Source organism: Haliotis cracherodii, unplaced genomic scaffold (assembly GCF_022045235.1).
Source record: "Haliotis cracherodii isolate W230 unplaced genomic scaffold, xgHalCrac1.p SCAF_15, whole genome shotgun sequence".
Classification (NCBI taxonomy): Eukaryota; Metazoa; Mollusca; class Gastropoda; order Lepetellida; family Haliotidae; genus Haliotis; species Haliotis cracherodii.
Genome location: NW_027266270.1, coordinates 22557655 through 22581916, shown reverse-complemented (window position 1 = coordinate 22581916; position 24262 = coordinate 22557655). Strand labels below are relative to the sequence as shown.

The 24262-nt window shown below is 43.3% G+C and overlaps 2 protein-coding genes across 2 annotated transcripts; both read right to left on the bottom strand.

Moving 5' to 3' along the window:
- Nucleotides 1–1649: 1649 nt before the first annotated feature.
- On the bottom strand, nt 1650–10859 carry LOC139461956 (histone-lysine N-methyltransferase, H3 lysine-79 specific-like). Its single transcript, XM_071243445.1, has 4 exons — nt 10808–10859; nt 9238–9427; nt 7621–7745; nt 1650–2764 (listed from the first exon to the last, which is right to left on the bottom strand). Exons 1-4 carry the CDS (start codon nt 10857–10859, stop codon nt 1650–1652), a joined length of 1482 nt encoding a protein of 493 aa, XP_071099546.1.
- A 5624-nt stretch (nt 10860–16483) lies between these two features.
- LOC139462139 (uncharacterized) lies at nt 16484–22529 on the bottom strand. The gene is made up of 4 exons (XM_071243643.1): nt 22451–22529; nt 21327–21435; nt 18484–18608; nt 16484–16860 (listed from the first exon to the last, which is right to left on the bottom strand). Exons 1-4 carry the CDS (start codon nt 22527–22529, stop codon nt 16484–16486), a joined length of 690 nt encoding a protein of 229 aa, XP_071099744.1.
- Nucleotides 22530–24262: the final 1733 nt, after the last annotated feature.

Genomic DNA, 24262 nt, shown 5'->3' with positions numbered 1-24262 from the left:
ATCCGGTTAATTATTGGAGGTCACGTACATCCCTCTGCGCATGCGGAGTAGTGGTGCTTGTACGTGCTGAAGGTTTTTACTATTTATTAGTTTGGTTTACGGAGGTCGGAGGTCGAAAATAAACTAACAATACAATTTGAACAATAGCTTTTGAGTGAGTTGGGTTTATATATATTTGGGGATACGGTAAACTACGTTTATAACGAACACGCTTATAACTAACTGACGGATAAAGCGAAATTACTTATTTGTTCCGACTATTTGCTGTAGTTATGCTGTATATATGCTTATAACGAAGTGTTGTTATAACGAACTAGAATTAGTGGTCCCTTTCAGTTCGTTATATCCGTAGTTTACTGTATTTGTAATGAAGACTTAGCACACATGTTTATAATAGTATTCCCCCAAATAGTCATGAGCCCTAACATTTTTGTTTTGTATATATTGATAGGTTCAGCGTAATAAAGAAATTAATAATTATTATTTTATTTAACATTCGTGGAATTTATGGTCGGCGGATTAAACACAACATCGGGTATAACACTTGGACCAGTTGCAGCACTACTTGTGATTTAGGAAATACAGTTCCCTCCCCTCAACATAGTTTTTTTAATTTAAGAAATAATTTTGATCACGTGTCTAGGTTTGTCAACACCATACCTGCGCTTGCGGTTTTCGCCAAGGCGTTGAATGTCACAGACACTGCGTTAACTTTGACTTTCTACTCACATCAAGCTGACACACGATGACACTAAAAGTCAATCACTGTTGACGTGCTTCCACAACATTGGACCTCATTGTAATGCAGTGTCAACGAAACACTGAATCAGCAAGTTGAATTAATGTGCCCGTAGCCGATTTAATGCCATAGTATAAATTCAAACATGACAGTGTATTCATACATGTAAACAGGAACATTATATTGCAACACTGAAATAACAGAAAAGCAAGGTGGCCACAACCTGTGGAGTACTGACGACTAAAGGACAGAGGTTTTCAATAGTTTCCTTAGTGAAGACACGAGAACTATTTCTTCATGTCATGGATGACTCGCTCGAGGAACTTCAGAGATGAGTGAGTGAGTGAGTGAGTGAGTTGGGTTTAACGCCGCTTTTAACAGTATTCCAGTTATATCACGGCGTGTCAGCTTAATGTGGGAGGAAAGCCCGAAGTGATGCAGGTCTCAGACGTTTATCACTTCGATGAAACCCACGAGCACGGGTATGGTGCTGACAAACCTAGAAACATAATCGGGGCGAACCGGGATTCGAACCCACAATCATAGGTTTCTGGGACGCAACTCTGCACAGCGAATTGCGGCGCCTTAGACGACTGGGCCACCCGTGCCCCCACTTCAGAGATAAAGTACTTGGCCGATATCAGTTACTTACACGTATTGATAATGAGTTATTATAACCGATGCAGGCTTTTTAATGGATTACTTATTTTAAGAACACGTACGATATACAAGTAAACGTATAATTGTAAAAGTTAGAAAACAAATCCAATTGCCAAGAACGAATATTATACCGCTTTTAGCAATATTCCAGCAATATCACCACGGGGGACACCAAAATTGGGCTTACACATTGTAGCCATGTGGGGAATCGAACCTGGGTCTTTGGCGTGACGAACGAACGCTTTAACCACTAGGCTACCACACCGCCCCATATAACTGTGTAAAATAAGGTCGCTGCTGCGGCTGCAAAGCAGACTGTACTGAAGACATCACCAAATGACGCGCCGCTGTTGTTGCCAAGGATATCCCATCTATTTGCACTTGCCATCGCTCCTGTTAAACGTTCAGCCTCGGCATCATCGCCATCATCGCCATCATCGGCATAGTCCTCGTCTCCATAGTCACCATCCGTGTCACCGACAAGTGTGGTGTCAGCATCCCCAGTAAAAGCTTCGCTTGGTTGTTTCGTTGAAGCCATCAACGAAGTTTCTGGTTTGTCGGTGAGAATGTCCCTTGTCGTCTCCGAGGTAACAGGAGAAATGTAGTTTGGTTTCAGGGTTAAATAATTTTTTATTTGCGACCCCCCATGTTTGTCATTGTTGTTTTGTTCGTGGATCCTTTCATTTTCTTTCAGTTGTTCGCCCCTTCTTTCCTTTTCATTTCGTTCGTTTTCCAGCTGCTCGACCTTTCCTTCCCTCTCTTTCCGTTCCTTCTCCTTTCTATCCATTTCTTTCTGCATATTTGCAATTGCTATCCTCTCATTCAGGTTTTTCATTTTCTTTTCCATTCTTTCATTCTCCTCTTTTTCTCTTTTTTCCCTTTCTTTCCGTTCCTTCTCCTTTCTTTCTTTTTCTTTCTGCATCTTTGCAAGTTCCATCCTCTCATGCAATTCTTTCATTTTCTTTTCCATTCTTTCCTTCTCCTCCTTTTCTCTTTTTTCCCTTTCTTTCCGTTCCTTCTCCATTCTTTCTTTTTCTTTCTGCATCTTTGCAAGTTCCATCCTCTCATGCAATTCTTTCGTTTTCTTTTCCATTCTTTCCTTCTCCTCCTTTTCTCTCTTTTCCCTTTCTTTCCGTTCCTTCTCCTTTCTTTCTTTTTCTTTCTGCATCTTTGCAAGTTCCATCCTCTCATGCCATTCTTTTATTTTCTTTTCCATTCTTTCCTTCTCCTCCTTTTCTCTCTTTTCCCTTTCTTTCTCCTTTCTTTCCTTTTCTGTCACCTTTGTCTTCGTATTCTGATCATTGTGGCCCACAGAGTTCCCCGAGGTGCCTCCTTCTCCACTCGGGTTACATTTGTCTTGGTTATCTGTCAATAAAAAATACAAATCCTCTGGCTTTAGCTTGAGTGATCAATGTAGAACTACAGGAAAGATGTTCGTGAACTGGCAAAACATTTCAAATAGTCAACAATCCCCACCCTTTACCACACAGACCACACCCTTCACCACACCTGCCACTCCCTTCACCACACCTACCACTCACTTCACCACACCTGCCACTCCCTTCACCACACCCACCACTCCCTTCACCACACCTACTACACCCTTCACCACACCCATCGCTCCCTTCACCACACCTACCACTCCCTTCACCACACCTGCCACTCCCTTCACCACACCCACCACTCCCTTCACCACACCTACTACACCCTTCACCACACCCATCGCTCACTTCACCACATCTACTACACCCTTCACCACACCTACTACACCCTTCACCACACCCACCGTTCCCTTAACCACACCTACTACACCCTTCACCACACCCATCGCTCCCTTCACCACACCCATGGCTCCCTTCACCACACCTACCACTCCCTTCACCACACCCACCGCTCCCTTCACCACACTCCATCGCTCCCTTCACCACACCAACTACTTCCTTCACCACACAATCAACTCTCTTCAGAACATCGACCACGCCCTTCATCACACTCAACGCTCCCTTCACCACAAAATCAACTCTCCCAACCACACCGATCATACACTCCCTTCACCACTCCCATCGCTCCCTTCACCAAATTCCATCGCTCCCTTCACCACTCCCATCGCTCCCTTCACCACGCTCATCACTCCCTTCATCACGCTCATCACTCCCTTCACCACTCTCCATCGCTCCCTTCACCACTCCCATCACTCCCTTCACCACGCTCATCACTCCCTTCACCACTCTCCATCACTCCCTTCACCACTCTCCATCACTCCCTTCACCACTCTCCATCACTCCCTTCACCACTCTCCATCACTCCCTTCACCACGCTCATCACTCCCTTCACCATGCTCATCACTCCCTTCACCACTCTCCATCGCTCCCTTCACCACGCTCATCACTCCCTTCACCACTCTCCATCGCTCCCTTCACCACTCTCCATCGCTCCCTTCACCACTCCCATCACTCCCTTCACCACTCTCATCACTCCCTTCACCATGCTCATCACTCCCTTCACCACTCTCCATCACTCCCTTCACCACGCTCATCACTCCCTTCACCACTCTCCATCACTCCCTTCACCACGCTCATCACTCCCTTCACCACGCTCATCACTCCCTTCACCACTCTCCATCGCTCCCTTCACCACGCTCATCACTCCCTTCACCACTCTCCATCGCTCCCTTCACCACGCTCATCACTCCCTTCACCACTCTCCATCGCTCCCTTCACCACTCTCCATCGCTCCCTTCACCACTCCCTTCACCACTCTCATCACTCCCTTCACCATGCTCATCACTCCCTTCACCACTCTCCATCACTCCCTTCACCACTCTCCATCGCTCCCTTCACCCCGCTCATCACTCCCTTCACCACTCTCATCACTCCCTTCACCACTCTCCATCGCTCCCTTCACCACTCTCCATCACTCCCTTCACCACTCTCATCACTCCCTTCACCACGCTCATCACTCCCTTCACCACTCTCCATCACTCCCTTCACCACTCTCATCACTCCCTTCACCATGCTCATCACTCCCTTCACCATGCTCATCACTCCCTTCACCACTCTCCATCGCTCCCTTCACCACGCTCATCACTCCCTTCACCACTCTCATCACTCCCTTCACCACTCTCCATCGCTCCCTTCACCACGCTCATCACTCCCTTCACCACTCTCATCACTCCCTTCACCACTCTCCATCGCTCCCTTCACCACGCTCATCACTCCCTTCACCATGCTCATCACTCCCTTCACCACTCTCCATCACTCCCTTCACCATGCTCCTCACTCCCTTCACCACTCCCATCACTCCCTTCACCACTCCCATCACTCCCTTCACCACGCTCATCACTCCCTTCACCACTCTCCATCACTCCCTTCACCACACTCCATCACTCCCTTCACCATGCTCATCACTCCCTTCACCACTCCCATCACTCCCTTCACCACTCTCCATCACTCCCTTCACCACACTCCATCACTCCCTTCACCATGCTCATCACTCCCTTCACCACTCTCCATCACTCCCTTCACCACGCTCATCGCTCCCTTCACCACTCCCATCACTCCCTTCACCACTCCCATCACTCCCTTCACCACGCTCATCACTCCCTTCACCACGCTCATCACTCCCTTCACCACTCTCCATCGCTCCCTTCACCACGCTCGTCACTCCCTTCACCACTCTCCATCGCTCCCTTCACCATGCTCATCACTCCCTTCACCACTCTCATCACTCCCTTCACCACTCTCCATCGCTCCCTTCACCACTCTCCATCGCTCCCTTCACCACGCTCATCACTCCCTTCACCATGCTCATCACTCCCTTCACCACTCTCATCACTCCCTTCACCACTCTCCATCACTCCCTTCACCACTCTCCATCGCTCCCTTCACCACAAAATCAACTCTCCCAACCACACCGATCATACACTCCCTTCACCACTCCCATCGCTCCCTTCACCAAATTCCATCGCTCCCTTCACCACTCCCATCGCTCCCTTCACCATGCTCATCACTCCCTTCACCACTCTCATCACTCCCTTCACCACGCTCATCACTCCCTTCACCACTCCCATCGCTCCCTTCACCACTCTCCATCGCTCCCTTCACCACTCTCCATCGCTCCCTTCACCACTCTCCATCACTCCCTTCACCACTCTCCATCGCTCCCTTCACCACAAAATCAACTCTCCCAACCACACCGATCATACACTCCCTTCACCACTCCCATCGCTCCCTTCACCAAATTCCATCGCTCCCTTCACCACTCTCCATCACTCCCTTCACCACTCTCATCACTCCCTTCACCACGCTCATCACTCCCTTCACCGGGGGCACGGGTGGCCCAGTCGTCTAAGGCGCCGCGATTCGCTGTGCAGAGTTGCGTCCCTTGGGCACGCCAGAAACCTATGATTGTGGGTTCGAATCCCGGTTCGCCCCAATTATGTTTCTAGGTTTGTCAGCACCATACCCGTGCTCGTGGGTTTCACCGAAGTGGTAAACGTCTGAGACCTGCATCACTTCAGGCTTTCCTCCCACTTTAAGCTGACACGCCGCGATATAACTGGAATATTGTTAAAAGCGGCGTTAAAACCAACTCACTCACTCACTCACTCACTCCCTTCACCACTCCCATCGCTCCCTTCACCATGCTCATCACTCCCTTCACCACTCTCATCACTCCCTTCACCACGCTCATCACTCCCTTCACCACTCCCATCGCTCCCTTCACCATACAATCACCTCCCCTCTTACACATCCACCAGTCCCTTCACCACAGCGACCATTCCCTCCCCAGTCCAGCATTTCACATATTTGATTCTCAGTAAACTTCAGATGACATTTTCATTTTTTTGACAAATAGTCCTGAACTTCTAAAGATAGTGAGGTAACTATATCTATGGTTACCAAGTTTGATTATGAATATCTCATGGATCAGAGAACGAAGGTTGGATAGTGGTAGAAAAAGTGATGAAAAATCAACTTTGAAAAAACAATTGTGGATTCTCAAAAACTCAAAGGAATTGCTATAATTTTTGCACTCTCACAAAGGGACCAAGTTTAACTGTGTCAAAGAACTTTATTTTCTACATTGTACGCCACTTTCCCACACAACAAAGTTAAGGAAAACTTCATCCATTGATCCAATGGGCATTTGTTGATAAATGCGGTGAACATGAATATAGTTACACCTCTATCCTTAACGGCTCAGGACAATTTGACAAAAATGAAAGCAAATGCCATCTGAAGGTTACATTTTTTACGCTGATGGACATGTTTGTCGCTTTAATTGAAATAATTGATCTTGGTTCTTTTTTGAGACGGCAAAAACATCAAGCAAATGTCTAGAGTTGTTGAGAATCCACATGGTAAGAATAGGACAATGTGCATCGGTGCACCTTTACACCGCCTTAATATGCGTCCAATAAGATGTGTTCACACCTTCAGTCTGGATCCTATATTTAACGTTGTATTCGACTATTATTCATGTCAAGCCATTGTGTCATAAACTATTTATTTGTGTCGTTTAAGGTGTTTTTGATACGGAGAGTTGAAAGAGCTTTACTCGTATAAATTCAAGTGTAAGATCCAAATATAAAAAGATACGAAAATGTCTGTAATATCTAGTCGGAGTGAGTGAGGTTGACTAATCGCAGTCTAGGACAATATTTCAGTTATATCCAGCTTCATGAGAAAGTAGCGCTGGTCGAAGACGTTTACCACTTGAAATGGTGAAATGGGGTTTAACGTCTCGTCCAAGATTATTGCCCTTATATAGTGACGTGCATGCACGTGTGTGTGTGTGTGTGTGTGCGCGCGCCCGTGCGCGCGTGTATGTGTGTAGCTACTTGTACAAGTCCGGACTGAAGCCGATTTATAGTGCTAGCTCACTGAGATACCATGCTGCAGTTTAACAGGAATACCCGACTCAGACACAGTATACTGACTCCGAGCCAACTAGACAGGGTAACAACAAGTACCATAATTTGAGATCGCGAGAACCACGGGAATGGATCCAGGGGTTTAGTGTCGGTTAGTGTCGGCGAGCCCTGGGGGAAAAGAGGATGCAAGGTTCTAGGAAAGCACCATTGTCGAGGGTTAACAGAGTAAACAGTAACCCGGGCTTATTCTTTTGGGGTCACGATATGGCTGAAATATTGCCGATGTGACTATAAATCTTAACTCACTCACTCACTCACTATTCTTTTGGGGGTAATTAATTCTTACCTTGGCAATGGCTTCTGCAAGTACCCTGCAAATAATTATAAATCACGTCCATCTTTCGGGGAAGCATAGTTGCATCACATTTCAACCTGGCTTGGGTGAGACATTGCAGGTAGGCACTTGAGGAACTGGAACATGACATATGACTAGCACTGATATAGCTGACGCAACGGTCTTGAGGACGTTCACGACATAAGCGTTGTAGGATGTGCTGGACAGAATAAATACCAACTTTGGCTACTAAACATGCCGGCTGTGGAATGTTGTAGAGCTACTACGTGAATACTGACTTTGACTACCATACATGCCGGCTGTGGAATGTTATAGAGCCACTTGAATACTGACTTGGACTACCATACATGCCGGCTGTGGAATGTTATAGAGCCACTTGAATACTGACTTGGACTACCATACATGCCGGCTGTGGAATGTTATAGAGCCACCTGAATACTGACTTTGACTACCATACATGCCGGCTGTGGAATGTTATAGAGCCACCTGAATACTGACTTTGACTACCATACATGCCGGCTGTGGAATGTTGTAGGCCAACCTGATTACTCACTTGGACTACCATACATGCCGGCTGTGGAATGTTGTAGGCCAACCTGATTACTCACTTGGACTACCATACATGCCGGCTGTGGAATGTTGTAGGCCAACCTGATTACTCACTTGGACTACCATACATGCCGGCTGTGGAATGTTGTAGGCCAACCTGATTACTCACTTGGACTACCATACATGCCGGCTGTGGAATGTTGTAGAGCCACTTGAATACTGACTTTGACTACCATACATGCCGGCTGTGGAATGTTATAGAGCCACCTGAATACTGACTTTGACTACCATACATGCCGGCTGTGGAATGTTATAGAGCCACTTGAATACTGACTTGGACTACCATACATGCCGGCTGTGGAATGTTATAGATCCACCTGAATACTGACTTTGACTACCATACATGCCGGCTGTGGAATGTTATAGAGCCACCTGAATACTGACTTTGACTACCATACATGCCGGCTGTGGAATGTTATAGAGCCACCTGAATACTGACTTTGACTACCATACATGCCGGCTGTGGAATGTTATAGAGCCACCTGAATACTGACTTTGACTACCATACATGCCGGCTGTGGAATGTTGTAGGCCAACCTGATTACTCACTTGGACTACCATACATGCCGGCTGTGGAATGTTGTAGGCCAACCTGATTACTCACTTGGACTACCATACATGCCGGCTATGGAATGTTGTAGGCCAACCTGATTACTCACTTGGACTACCATACATGCCGGCTGTGGAATGTTGTAGGCCAACCTGATTACTCACTTGGACTACCATACATGCCGGCCGTGGAATGTTGTAGGCCACTTGAATACTGACTTTGACTACCATACATGCCGGCTGTGGAATGTTATAGAGCCACCTGAATACTGACTTTGACTACCATACATGCCGGCTGTGGAATGTTATAGAGCCACTTGAATACTGACTTGGACTACCATTCATGCCAGCTGTGGAATGTTGTAGAGCCTTATGGAACTGCATAAATATATGTCGTGATTAGATGGATTATTTCTCCTGCAACCAACACATGAGAAAATGGAGGTATACCTGCACCGTTGACCCGTCCTTCTGTGGGTGGTGTGAGTCGTCACACAGTTCTGGTAATGAGCACAATAAGGGCTGGGTGGTTGGCTGAATGTGTTAGTTTGGTGAACACTCCCAGTCCCCCAGCGTGATGCCACTGTTGGTTTAGACCTCCAGGAAGCACGATGTTGCCCAAGACACGGCAGTACTAGCACTGAAACATAGATACTGGTTACACCTCGGGCAGAGTATGAAATCTTGTCAGTAAGGCACTGACCTTATGATATTCTTGGTGGTTGATGGAGAGGTTGAGACTACATATTTTATATTTTATAAGCTATAGCTGCAAGATAAGATATTTATAAATAATAGATGAGCCTAATTATTTCTGACCCCCTGCGCCACACACGCCCCCCCCCCCCCCCCCCTCCATGAATAACAAATATTCGGTCCCTTAGTCAATACATGAGGAGAGTAAATTGTTCTTTTTAACTGCCATCAAACAATTATTCCTAAAAACATAACTAAACATGTTATGGGAATCGTTTTATTTTTGTATATATTTCTACCATCGACCCAATAAACCAAGTGATTTGAAAGGTCATATAATGGCATCCGCTCAGGGACACCATAAATTCTTCAAAAAGATCTGGACATCTTTTGACAAATATGTTTTGCACTGACTGACTTTATCATGGCCCGTGGTCCTGTATACTGCGCCCATTGTACAAGTTAAGGTTGCGGAGAGTGGGTGGGTGGCACTGTGTTCGGCAGCTTGCATCGCGAGAGTTCTTACGTCTTCAGAAAACACAGGTTAAATTTCCTAAGTGTTTTTCTTTACTTGTAAGCATCAGAATATCTGAACTTATACGCAGTAGACGTTACAAAAAATTACCACATCGTTTTAGCTACAACAAAATCTGTAAACGTGCTATCGGATAACTGGATTGGCTGGTCAAAAGTCGATCGTTCTACAGGCCGCCATCGTATGGCAGGAGTACTTCTGTGCAAGGTTAGGTAACAAATGTAAACGCTTACATTTATATGCAAATTGTGAGTGGCGGGTTCTTCCGGTAGAGCAGGAATGCTTCCTTTTTCGCAAACAATGTCATGACAGATTTTCAATGATCCTTTCATATGAGTGTTACCACTATTTTGCTCTTTACGCCCAATGGAATCTGTCTCGGCAGATATATACAGAAATATATTGACTTCGAAAAGAAATACAAATGCATGACAACATACCATTTTGGTAGACCCATATTCTTCTCTAACCTTTACTTTTTGCTTTTTTGTCACTGACCACATGGGTCCTCATTCTCTCCTTCGAGAAACTAAAAAGCATGCATGGCATGCAGCCTAAATAGGCTAAACTCCTGAAGCATGCATAAAATAATAATCTTCTACATGCTAAATTTGGAATGAAAATTTAAGAAAAATTTAAACTTTAATAATTTGGAAAAATAAATAGGAATTATTTTAGAGATGTTATTTTGACCGTAACAGTTGAGACTGATTATTCTCTGGCGTTGACGGTTTATATTTCAGTGTGTGGCAGGTTATTCTGACATGGTTATTGAATAGCATTACTCACCTATTCCGATCGTAAACAAGCAAAGGGAATGAAGATACTGCGAGGTAGTCATATCGCTGGAACCATCAGATGTGAACTTAGTCTAGCAAACCGCTTCTGGAATCTTATAGGTGGTCGTGAACAGCGTGATGGAAAACATTAATGCTGAACCCAGTAATTCCCACGTTACTATTCCTGCTTATATTTTGTGTCATGAAACCAACTTCTATTCAAAAATAAAAGTCATTTGCAACATGAACAAAACATTCTGGTGCGTGTTGTTGTTTGTTGGTACAGAGAATGTTTCGAAATTGAACAAAAACCTGTTAATGTTGAATTTATAAGGTCAACGCCCGAGAATATCAACGATATGTCGAAACAAATTCCATTGGGCGTAAAAAGCCAAATAGTGGTGACAATTTTGTGAAGAGGTCTCTGTGAAGTAACGGTCGTTTTTTCTAAGTATATTTTCCGACCGTGAATAAATGTAAATGTAAATGAAATATCAGGTTCCATTAAAAAACAATTTCTAACGTAAGCGTATTTTGCATATTTAGAGATCTTGATAAACAACAATGAAGAATATAGACTCCAAAACAGGTTTTCAAGAACAACCCAGAAACCTAATGGTAGGACAAATTTATGTGACGTGTGGGGCGTGTATAACATGTGTGACATGGTTATGTCATTGGTTTGACGTGTGTATGACATGTGTATGACGTGTATGGCATGTTTTTAAATAGTGTTTGACATGTGCGATATAGACTGAACAACAAAAGTTCCTGTGACATTGAATAAGATTTAATGCAAAGTTATCATTTTTACCAAATCGGAAACAATTTCGGTTTGCAACAGATAAAAGACTCCTGTCAGTGTTCAAATGGTTTAATTTGCCATACTAACTTACGAAAATGCGTGATTTCATAAAAAAAACATGAACATGCCAAAATGTCAATTTACAAATCAATAGTGTGTGTGTCCACATCTGGTTACCATGCAAGCAACACATCTTCGCCTCATGGAATAGACCAGGCGTCGCACAAAGTCGTGTGGGATATCTGTCAATATCTGCTGGAGCATGTTTCGAAGTTCCTGGAGTGTCAGTGGAACACGTAGTTGACGTCGATCCATCTCATCCCACATGTGCTCGATTGGTGAGAGATCAGGGGAGCGAGCCGGCCAGGGGATGACATTCAAGTTGTGCTGTTGAAGAGAATCCTGAACAAGTTGAGCAATATGAGACCGAGCGTTGTCATGTTGAAAGGTAATGCCTGGGCCATGACAACGCAAAAACGGTAGAACGTCAGAGGCCGATGATCTCGTTGCGGAAGCGCTGTCCATTGAGATTTCCCTCTACCACTATCAAACGGGTCCTCTGTCTTCCTGTTATCCCACCCCATACCATAATGCTGCCGACCCCGAAACGATCTTCTTACATGACGCAATGATTGAGGTAACGTTCACCTCGACGTCGGTACACTCGAATCCGTCCATCGCTGTGGCTGACTGCATTCGTCTGTTGCCAACGTTGCTATAAACACCAAACACGATCCTGCTTCAAGCATACCAATGGCTCGTAGACGCTCATCTACGGACAGGCGTGGCATTTCGTAATGCTGAATAATTGCGTAATTTTGTTGTTTTTCTGAGTGGTTGTTGTCAGCAGGATGCTAAACAATGCATATGGAATCCCGTTAACGCACATGTTTTAATAACCCATTCTTGGGTAGTGTAATGCATGGGGCTTGAATCAAAGTCAACTTTTGCATGGAATGTATGCTTTTCTGTAGCAGCTGCGTTTTTGTGGCTTGATTTCATACACGTACTACAATATTGAAAACCAAACTTTACTTGTTTGAAAAATACACAAAAACATTGGTGTCACAGGAACTTTTGTTGTTGAGTATATATGTATGACGAGTGTCTGAAATGTGTCTGACGTGCGATACATAATATTATGTTTGACGTGGTTTGAGGTGTGTATGAGTGAGTGAGTCAGCGAGTATGGTTTTACGCCGCTTTTGGAAATATTCCAGCAATATCACGGCAGGGGCTTCACACATTGTACCCATGTCGGGAATCGAACCCGGGTATTCGGCGTGACGAGTGAACGCTTTAACCACTAGGCTACCTGACCGCCCCTGAGGTGTGTATGACATGTGAGATATATATGTATGTCCTGCATGTGATATGTGTATGACATGTGCATATGACTCCTGACATGGGCTGTCATGGCATGGCAGAACTCTATCAGTATTTTCATAAATCAATACAGGTAAAGCTCTAACCTTGTTTATTAGCAAACACCCTTGTTTGTTTGTTTGTAGTTTAACGCCGCACTCAGCAATATTCCAGCCATATAACGGCGGTCTGTAAATAATCGAATCTGGACCAGACAATCCAGTGCATGACATCATGAGCATCGCTTTGCACAATTGGGATACGATGACTTGCATCGACCAAGTCTGCGAGTCTGACCATCCGATCCCGTTAGTCTCCAATTACGACAAGCATGGGTTGCTGAAGACCAATTCTAACCCGGAATCTTCGCGGGACAACCTTACTTACAAACTATGTAACAGATACTGACGACAGAAACTAAGGACACTCTTGTCTCCCGAGTGATCATATCTGGGTCAGTGTTGATCACATTTTTTAACAACAAAATTTCTTTCACAAAACAATGAGGTCAATTCTTCTTATTTTACACGGTTAGGTACTCACAGGCAACGACTTTCAAAAGGACAAACTTTCATCTCTTAAACATAGCCCACCGGATAATGTGCTACTGGTACAAGTCATCAAACTATCATGACCGTTTCAAGTAACAACTATTACTTTTCCTTCAAATGCAGCTTTAGGACACTCCTACATGTAGTACATTAGGACTACGCCGTACTATCTGTATACTGCGATACGATTTCAAACGATAGGTATTGCAATATTTTCTCTGTGTTCTGGTATATTGGATAAAACAAATAAAACAAGTTTTGCTATCACTTGTATGGTTTAGCCTAACATATTTAAATTCACAAATGATGTTTTTCCTTCGATATTTATTGACAAAACTGCGGAAATGCGGATTGAATTTTCTCTCACATTGTTATCTCCCCTGTCTCCATGACTACAAAATGGCGGCGACTGATCATGCGGTGTAGTATTTACTTTAGTATGTTGAAAATTGGATCTGCATGTACATTCAGGTTCAATCACTGTCACACATTTTAACTCCCAATCTACCACAATACGTATCGCATACAGATACATGCATCGCAAAACATTGGAATAAAAATGTTTTGTTAAAGATAATAGAAGTGACAAAAAACATTTCCATTATCATAAGAAATCACTGAAAGCAGATTCCGATTATATCATAAGCTTGTGTTAATGAATCACTATTAAATAGTGATGATCCCGGGGGTATACAGAACACCTGATATACTATACTATACTATACTATACTATACTATACTATACTATACTATACTATACTATACTATACTATACTATACTATACTATACTATACTATACTATACTATACCAGTCTTAGGTAACTACTCAATGGAGTATTAACATATTTGTTTCGCATTGTGACGTAATAGCACATACATTTATCCTTGTGACAAAACACTATCCATCTGGACGGGATATAGTATATCCTCTTCCCCTTAAATACAACAAGAACAGGAAACCGGTGAGGTTATAGTCGATCGTGCATCTTTTATTTTTTTTAACATCGCACTCAGCAATATTCCAAATGTTTGAGGGCGGTCTGTAAATAAGCGAGTATGCACAAGATAATCCAGAGATTGATATAATGAACAACGCCCCACGCCGTCGGTATAGTGAGTGAGTGAGTGAGTATGGTTTTACGCCGCTGTTAGCAATATTCCAGCAATATCACGGCGGGGGACACCAGAAATGGGCTTCACACATTGTACCCATGTCGGGAATCGAGCCCGGGTCTTCGGCGTGACGAGCGAACGCTTCAACAACCACCACGACAACAGCCACCACCACAACAACCACCACTACTACAACTACAACCACTAGGGTCCCATGTCTAGGGAACGTGCTGGTCACGGCAACACGTTGACATTGTTGGCTGCAAGGAATTCCGGAACGATTCGTGCTGCATGGGGCCTGGCGTTGTCATGCTGATAAAGCAGTTGTTGCAGAAGTGGTAGGAAATCGGACGAAGACTGTCATCCATGTAATTTCCGTTAACGATGACCTGTAGTGTTCTCTCCTGTCCACAATTTTTTCCATACACCATAACACCCTCTCCATCATACGGCACGACCTCCGAACTCAACATGCCACCGTTCGTTTTCCCCATCATCGGTAAATACGCTGCCTTCCATCAGCTCTGTACAGACAGAACCGGCTTTCAGCAGTGAAGACGACCCTCTCTCAGTGGTGCCGTTAGTCGCCTCTTACGACAAGCAGAGTCGCCAAGCATGGGTAGCTGAAGACTAAATGGATCGAGAGGTCAGGCTCGGTCACTTAATTTGTCGCCTCTTACGACAAGCATAGTCGCTTTGTACGACCAGCATGGGTTGCTGAAGACCTAGTGTTCTAACCCGGATCTTCACGGGCTTTGTCCGTAAAAGGTGACTAACGGGATCGGGTGGTCAGGCGCGCTGACTTGGTTGATACATGTCATCGTATCCCGATTGCGTAGATCGATGCTCATGATGTCAATCACTGTAGCGTCAGATCAAGACTCGATTATTAACAGACCGGCGTCACACAGCTGGAATATTGCTGAGTGCGGCGTTAAACAACAAACAAAGCAAAGCAATGGTTGTATTGATATCGATCGGTGTTTCATTATTATCTATGCATTAATGGGTGTGTATGTAGGGGGAGGGGGTAACTACTCTGTAAACAGGGGGTTTCGAATCTTGGTGTCTCAGCACCACACCGCTGAATTTAAACTGATATTAATCCTGGATTCATACGGCAATCAACCATTGTCTGTATTATGGGCCTATGGCCTTCTTACTGAATAAACTGTCTGTCTGTCTGTCTGTTACGGGTGGTCAAGTGGTGTAAGTTTTGCAGATGTGTCATCCTTACGGCAGTGCGGCGTTAAACAATAAACAAACAAACCAACAAAACTAAATACGAAAATAATAACACAATCAAAAAATGCAGTGCAGTGAGGTGACAGGATTCCTTTGTTTATTTTCAATGTTTACAGATTCATTGTAATCATGCATTTAACTTAATGTGTTAATGATTGTATCACATACCCTCAGGTTGGTAATTTTATATTCTATCAGTTTTCAGACGTGTAACCAACCCCATGCCCCAGTATGAGAGCTATCACTTCAATTATCCAACAGATGCTGGTCTTAAGACGAGTCTTAAACACTTATGGTGTTGAAACAGAGCAGAAATAGAGTGAGTGAGTGAGTATGGCTTTACGCCGCCTTGAACCCGGGTTTTTGGCGTGACGAGAGAACGCTTTAACCACTAGGCTATCCCGTCGCCCCAGTAGAAATAGACTGCTTCGTTATTATGTATCTATACTGGTATGATTACGTCATAATAAAACATAAATTACACATTTTCATTGCTTGTAGGATATTATCAGTACTTAAACCATGCCACCAGTACTCACATGATGTCATATGTGCTTACGTGATGTAATGTATGCTTCCATGACGTAATCAGTGCTTATGCCTTGTTTACATAATGGTCCCCGGGACGAGATGTGAAACAAGAAGAAACATCGTGACTACCAGAGATGCCGCCATGCTGTCACTCCCGTTGTTGTCAAACAAATCCATCAGGTTGAAGCCCGAATCCCCATCCTCATCCTGACTGTTGTCCGACAAAGTAGAGTTGTCTCCCCTCAGCGCATCACTAGCTCCAGCCGACCCAGTGCTGTCTGGCTCCGTCTGAGTGATGCTGTCAGATCCACCCTCGATGTCTCCAGTAGCTGTTGGGGTAGTGGTAGTGGTGGTAGTGGTTGTAGTAGTGGTGGTTGTTGTAGTGGTGGTTGTTGTGGTGGTGGTTGTTGTTGTGGTAAGTTTGGGCTCCCTGCCACATATCTCGGAATAACCTGTAGTATACCAATCAATGGCAGTTAAAGAAAATACCATAGACAAACATATCAAGCTATGCATTTAACCACCAGTTTGCCTTTGGATTCTGTTTCGGCAGATAGTCGAGATTGTTCTCTGGCGTTGACGTTTTGAATTATATCTATATTTGCCGCAGACGCTGGCGCTCATAAAATATCAATCTTTGGTAGTGATCTGAGTTCATGAGAGTTATGTGCCTTTGTACATTAGAGTTTCCTCCCTTAGTTGATACAATGGGACAGCCTACATCATCCGAACAGTTTCGACAGTCACTAGAATTCTATCTGTACTTATAGAGACGACTCGTGGCATTCTACGACCCTACTTGCGTCTCATCTACTTGTCCAGTGCGGACTGGATACCAAACTGAAAACACTTCCAGCTTCCAACACTGTTTACCGAATTCAAAAACGGATAACGTGCCACTTTCAAGACATTCCATAGTGTCACATGTCGTCCTGGAAACCATATGTAAATATGGCATCAGCACTGACTGTTGCTTCCACACTTTCAACCATTGTATTGACTCATGTGATTGTAAATCTCACCCTGTGTGTTTCAATATAATTTATTATTCGTTGATATTGTGTTTGGGTTATTTGCTAATTCCACAATTTGGTTATGTACGAACCTCGTAATAACGTCTACAGGTTTGTAATGAATAATGTTTTCGGTTGAGACCTTATCAGTTTCCCCAGCTCCAGTCTCTACCTGGGTACAATCATCTTCCCGAACCAAGAAAGTTAACTAACTATAAAAGTCCCTTTGCCACCCTTGCCGAACTAGGCTGGAATTAAGGAGCTATATGTTGTCTGGACTAACGAGTTTATGCATGGTCCAATCAAACTCGCGTAACGAAATCGACATCCGGTTCGTAAACTGCCGTGCAGACTTCGGTCGATTGCAGGATTTGCAACGCATGTGTACCGTCAACTAAGCGTCCACAGACATTTCACGTGATATGAAGCACTTCGCGAAGTAAGACCTGTTTTACTACAATATAGATTATCGCTCAGACCGCCTTCACTGGGCACCGCCATTTTGTTTGAAGTGATATCAGAGATAGAATCTGGTTGGTCAGCAGGAGGGACATAAAAGGGACATAAATCGTAATAGCCACTGGTGGCGCTACGATCGAGCCCAGAATTTCTAGCTTAGTTCAGCAAGGGTGGAAACTGGACTTTTACAACTCCCTTGCCTCGGGAAGATGGGGTACAAGGTGTCAACCCCATTTCTGGTGTCCCCTGTCGTGGTAATACCGGAATATTGCTAAAAGTGACGTAAAACCTTACTCACACACTCACTCACAACACAGTACTATAGCCACATCACTGCAGACACTGTCGTTGTCGTTGAATGTGTTTTAAAACTATTACAATTATACGTTTCCTTGTATACGTATACTCGTTTATCTTAAAGTGTTCGTAAAGTGGCGTAAAACCATACTCACTCACTCACTTTTAGGCAATACGTGGTCTGGTATATAATTTTTAAACAACTCTGAGACATGGAAGTGTAAAGATATGTAATAAAAAATCTAAAACTTCTTCCTCTTATTCTTAGAAGTGAGTGAACAGTGACTGGGGGCCATCATTACGTACCATCCACGCAATTTTCAAAACACTTCTCTTGCTTGTTTTCGTACCGGCGCAGATAGTCCTCAAAGTCGAATAGGTCGCATATTACCCCTTGATTGTAAACGCATGACATATGTGTCTCTTGTGCCCTAGAGAAAACAGCAGGTGGTAAGAAATTCATCATAACTGAAAACACATAAACAGGGTTTGATTAATGGAGGCTCCATCGTCCTTAACGGTTCGAAGATGGCATTGTCGCTCAGCAATATTCCTGCTATATGACGGCGGTCTGTAAATAATCGATGGACCAGACAATCCAGTGACTGATGCCATGTGCATCGATTTACGCAAAAGGGATACGTTGACATGCTTCAACTGAGTCAGCGAGCCTGACGACCCGATATCGTTAGTCGCCTCTTACGACAAGCATAGTCGCTTTTACGGTAAGCATATGCATGGGTTGCTGAAGACCTATTCTACCCCGGATCTTCACGGGCTTCTGAATTTAATGAGATTGAAATACTTGGAACGTATATTTAAAGCCTAAAGTTCACTATTTACTACATCTTCGACGTGTTTATTTGTTTTTGCTTTTCGTATAAAAAATGTGCTATCGTGTCAGTAGATGTTTTGGTCCATCGATCACTTGATTGTCTGGTTTGTTTACAGCTCGCCATCGCATGGTAGGAGTTCTGCTGTGTCGCGCCAGGCAACGAATACAGACAGCATTCTTCTTTGAGTGGCGGGTGCCTGATTACCCTTTTCGCGAACACCTGGTGTCATCACCGATTTGAGATCCTTTCCTATTATTTTCACTATAGTCCTGCACCATGACCGTGGAATATATTTATTTTATGAAAAAAAATCAATCTAGAAACGCATACAAAAGCAAGTCTAGCCAGCTCAAGCTAGAAATCAGCATAGGGATTTTCTTTACATTTTTAGAGTCAAGAAGGATATTGTGTAATATAAGATTTCAGAGACTAAATGTTAGTCTATTTTCACTACTGTAGTGCCTTTAACGCCCATTGTAAACCTACAGAAAGTGTGTTCTGTGTTGTGATTGGCTACTTTGGGTCACATGACCAAATGTCAGAGGGTGAAAATATGATTTGAATTCCCTGAAGCCAGCGACCAAATCACTGTGTAGGAATACATAATTATTCAGCATTTTTTGCATACTAATTAACAATGGACGCAAATTGAAATACAAAATTCATAACAAATATTTTGATTTTCTCTATTCATGGGAATTATTGGGATTTTAAATTTTTAATTAAAACAAATTACAATGAAATAATTACCAAAATCACAATCACCATAGCGACTAACGCGCTCCTGGCGAATCCTGAGATATCACTGTTCTGTATATCAAACGGCATAAAAAAAAATCCAAGACCAATCCAATTCTTCAAGGAATGTGTGCATATAATTTAACGAAAAATAATATCGATTTTGGTTAAGTTATATCGTCAGTTTTAGTTATAAAATAAAATGAAACGGCTATTCATGGACACTATTTATATGAACTTATAATATTGACTATTACACTCCCTAGAAATACATACAAGATGAAATGTAAATGTACCTGTCACATGTACATTTGTTCAAATTAAAGAAATATCGTATACGACACTATAAACTTATCAACTTCATATGTGAACATTGTTCAAACAAACAGGAGATTATCAAACGTTAATATATAATATGGCCTATATCTACGTATGATATCATATTGAACATTGATTAATATCCAAAGTGAAATTAATTGTGTGAAAAACTTGTACAAAAGATATGCAAGATGAAACAGTAAAAAGCAGTTAACAACGATCGTGTGTACTTTCATTCAAGGACCTTCACCTCAGAGAAATTACCAAATATGTACAATAAATATGTTGAAGTTTGACATCACTACCGGTGACCGAATTTTACAAAATGGCGCGTTGACTGTCAACAGTGCGCGGGATTTTACGAGGGCACTTTCGTTGATTCAGGGTTCGTATATACGTATATTTCGTATAAATTTTCATTCGAGCCCCTCAAGCTAACGCTTTCGGGTCTCGAGATGAATTTCCAAGATGCAAATACTCGATAAAATCCCGAAAATAGAAACACACATAGTATTTATCTTCTAAATGGAGTCTGTTTCGGCAGATATTCGAGACTGGTTATTCTCTGGCGTTGACGTTTTATATTATATTGTCTAGTACAAACACGCACTCACACACACACTCACACACCCTTAAACACAAGCACGCACACACACACGCACACACACGCACGCACACAAACTAACCTACCCATATATATCAATTCAGCTTTTAGGATAAAAGATGATCTGTATAAATCCTCCAGTGTGATGAGAAAAATAACATTAACACCTATTATAATTATCTTACTTTACATATTATTTACATGTCTCATTACGTGTGCAACAAGTATTAAACTAAAATATCATTTTTAACCTGTACTAACGATAGTGATTAGGACTTTGCGTAAACGATGATTAACTGCACACAAACAGACGGGCATAATGCCATGCCCAAAAAAAGGATCGTCGATTTTAAACTTATTTCTGAAAGTGGGTGCACGGGTGGCCCAGTTTATTCAATTCGATGTGCAGAGTTGCGTCCCTTGGGCACGTAAGGAACCTATGATCATTGGTCGTCCCGATGATGTTTCTGGGTTTGTCAAAACCATACCCGTTCTCTAGGGTTTCACCAAGGTGGTAAATCTCTGAGACCTGCATCACTTCGAACTTTCCTTCCACATTCAGTAGACACGCCGGGATGTAACAGGAATACTGTAGAAAGCGGCGATAAATCCAAATCACTCACTCCAACACTATTTCTGAAAGTGCTACTTACGCGCATGCCACAAGCTTATTTGGATCCTCTCTGTGATCTTTGAAATAATCTGTGCTGCAGCTGCGGTACGTGGGACACCGTACATCAATTTCATCCGGGTCTGGAGAACCTATTCATTCATTTAAAAAAAGTGAAAGTGTATAGTTTCAGCAATATTCGAGCAATATCACGGCAGGGGATTACAGAAATGGGCTTCACACATTGTACCCATGTGGGGGATCGAACCTGGGTCTTTAGCGTGACGAAAGAATGCTTTCTCCACAAGGCAACACCATCGCCCCTGGTGCAACGATGACACAGTAAGGAACACTCTTTTTCCCCATCACCCATGAGGTCTGGACCGTTCAACGATGGCGAGTTATGTAGTGAAAATTCCAAAGACGAACGAAAACCAGACTTAGGGCGACTCACTTCACTGTCTCAAACATGTGGAATTTCAAAATAGATACATAATATTGAAACCTTAAAGGTCTATATTAGGCATTAGGAAAATTGCCCCGAGAGGCGACTAGGAAAATTGAAATGAAATCCAGTCGTCATGCGCATGTGCACGATTTGTTTCTGGTGATTGTCAATATATCAAATTAAAGAAAATGACGAAACCAAGCAAACACTATGCATTTTGACATGTAAAATGGGAAAAAAATCATCTAATGAGAACGTCTTGTTTCCAAGGCCTTATCGTGGATTTCATACCTCGCCAATGCCTCGTACGACCCGTGAAGAGTCCGGGTTAGAATTGGACTTCAGTAATCCATGCGTGTCGTAAGAGGCGACTATCGGGATCGGGTGGTCAGGCTCGCTGATGCATGTCATCGTATACCAGTTGTGTAGATCGATGATTATGCGTCAATCACTGGATTGTCTGGCCCATAATTGATTATTTACAGACAGCCGTCACGTAGATGGCATATTGCTAGGTGCGGCGTTAAACAACAAACAAACGAACTAACGAACGAACTAACGAACGAACTAACGAACGAAGGAACGAAGGAACGAAGGAACGAACGAATGAACGAATGAACGAACGAACGAACCACCCCTCCTTCAGTAAAACTATTCTGGAACACCTATTTGACTATAACGATGTCCTACTGTAACATCACCAGTTTGGTCTAACTTACCGAAAAAAAAAGCGCCGATCTGACCGAACAGAGCAGCGCCGATCAGAATGTTCAAAAGTCGACTGAACATCTTTCTCATGAAGCCCAATGTCCAAAACACAAACCAAATGCAAGACACTGTGTGTTAATATACCCGTCATCTGGCGTGATGTATTATGATATACACCGCTGATCTCTGAATGCGATTCACTGGTTATTACCGCGTGTCATGACCATCACCGCCTCAGAAAGCTGATCAGAAACAAACTTTAGCCGATGTAACAGAGATAAGGTGGCGATAATTGTGACGGTTAGCGTGAGCCAACAGGATGATAGATTGAATCTTACAATTTCCTTTCTTTGATTTAAGGATTAATGATTTACTCATGAAAAGGAGAGATACTCGACGTCACACGTCACGATATGCATGTCCTCTATTCAAAGGGGTCGAGGTTGTTAGTAATATAGCCAGTAAGTAACAAAGGCACACTTGTCCTGATTTTGTTTCTAGGTTTGTCGGTCACCATACCTATGCTCGTTGGTCGCACGGAAGTGGTAAACTGTGAGGTGAGAAGAGGAACGCCCCAAGTGATGCTGATTTAAGGCGTTTACTACTTTGGTGAAACCCACGGACACAGGTGCTAGGAACCTAAGAACCTAATCAGGGCTAACCGGGATTCGAACACCTCAATCACAGATTCCAGGCACGCCTAAGGGACACATGACCGTGAAAATCGGGAAAAGAAAGCACACTGCTTAACCGAATAACCATACAAACATCTAGCATGAATAGTACTCGAAACATTAACACCTGGTACCTCGAGAGAGCATGGTGTGAGGTGAGTTGGGTTGAGTTGAGTAGAGTAGAGTAGAGTAGAGTAGAGTAGAGTAGAGTAGAGTAGAGTAGAGTAGAGTAGAGTAGAGTAGAGTAGAGTAGAGTAGAGTAGAGTAGAGTAGAGTAGAGTAGAGTAGAGTAGAGTAGAGTAGAGTTGAGTGAGGTGAAGAAGGGTTTAACGTTGACAGACAGCCATTCTAGAAAGTGTCCCACAGATAAATCATCCCTTCTCCCCTACCCATCCCTGAGACCCCCAAACACCCACCCGTCTATGATGTAAGATTGTTTCACTCAAAATGATAATTTAATACGGATTTCTCCATTGAAATGAAATTATTATGTGACATGGAATATTAATTAATATTGATATCAGATACACGTACCAGATTCTTACTAATACAAACATTAGAGAGTGTGTGATGCTGGGTTTAGGGTACATATGCATTTTAACGATATTCCAGTCATATCTGCGACCCAAGGGCTGTTTTTGATATGGGAGGAAAAGGAGAGACGCCGTAGACAGTTAAACAGACGTGGCTGGTGCTGACATACCAGCGTCTCGACCATGGAACCCTGTGGTCCTAACCACTAGGGATGATTACCCCGCAATATTACATCACTTGACCACCCGTTCCCCTTGTTATGAATACAGGATCAACATCAGAATACATTCAAATAATGATTAATAGTGTACAAGTGAGCGGTGTGGGGTGCCGAGGCACCAAGATTCGACACCGCCCTCTTACAGAGTAGTTACCTCTCCCCCTTCTTACACACCCATTTATGTATAGATGATAATGAAAGACTGATCCATATCAATACAACCATTGCTTTTTTTTGTTTGTTGTTTAGCGCCGCACTCAGCAATATTCCATCTGTATGAAGCCAGACTGTTAATAATCGAGTCTGGACCAGACAATCCAGTGGTCGACATTTTGAGCATAGGCCCACACAATTGGGATACGGTGACATGCTCACCAAGCCAGCGATCCTGACTA

Excerpts from the sequence above, each read along its gene's own strand:
- LOC139461956 (XM_071243445.1), bottom strand. The coding sequence starts at position 10,859 with ATGACTACCTCGCAGTATCTTCATTCCCTTTGCTTGTTTACGATCGGA. Across the intron at positions 9,428-10,807 it reads CTTGTTTACGATCGGAATAG|TGCTAGTACTGCCGTGTCTT; the intron begins GTGAGTAATGCT and ends TCTATGTTTCAG. Across the intron at positions 7,746-9,237 it reads AGGACGGGTCAACGGTGCAG|TTCCTCAAGTGCCTACCTGC; the intron begins GTATACCTCCAT and ends GTCATGTTCCAG.
- LOC139462139 (XM_071243643.1), bottom strand. The coding sequence starts at position 22,529 with ATGAGAAAGATGTTCAGTCGACTTTTGAACATTCTGATCGGCGCTGCT. Across the intron at positions 21,436-22,450 it reads GATCGGCGCTTTTTTTTTCG|GTTCTCCAGACCCGGATGAA; the intron begins GTAAGTTAGACC and ends ATGAATGAATAG. Across the intron at positions 18,609-21,326 it reads AATAAGCTTGTGGCATGCGC|GGCACAAGAGACACATATGT; the intron begins GTAAGTAGCACT and ends TGTTTTCTCTAG.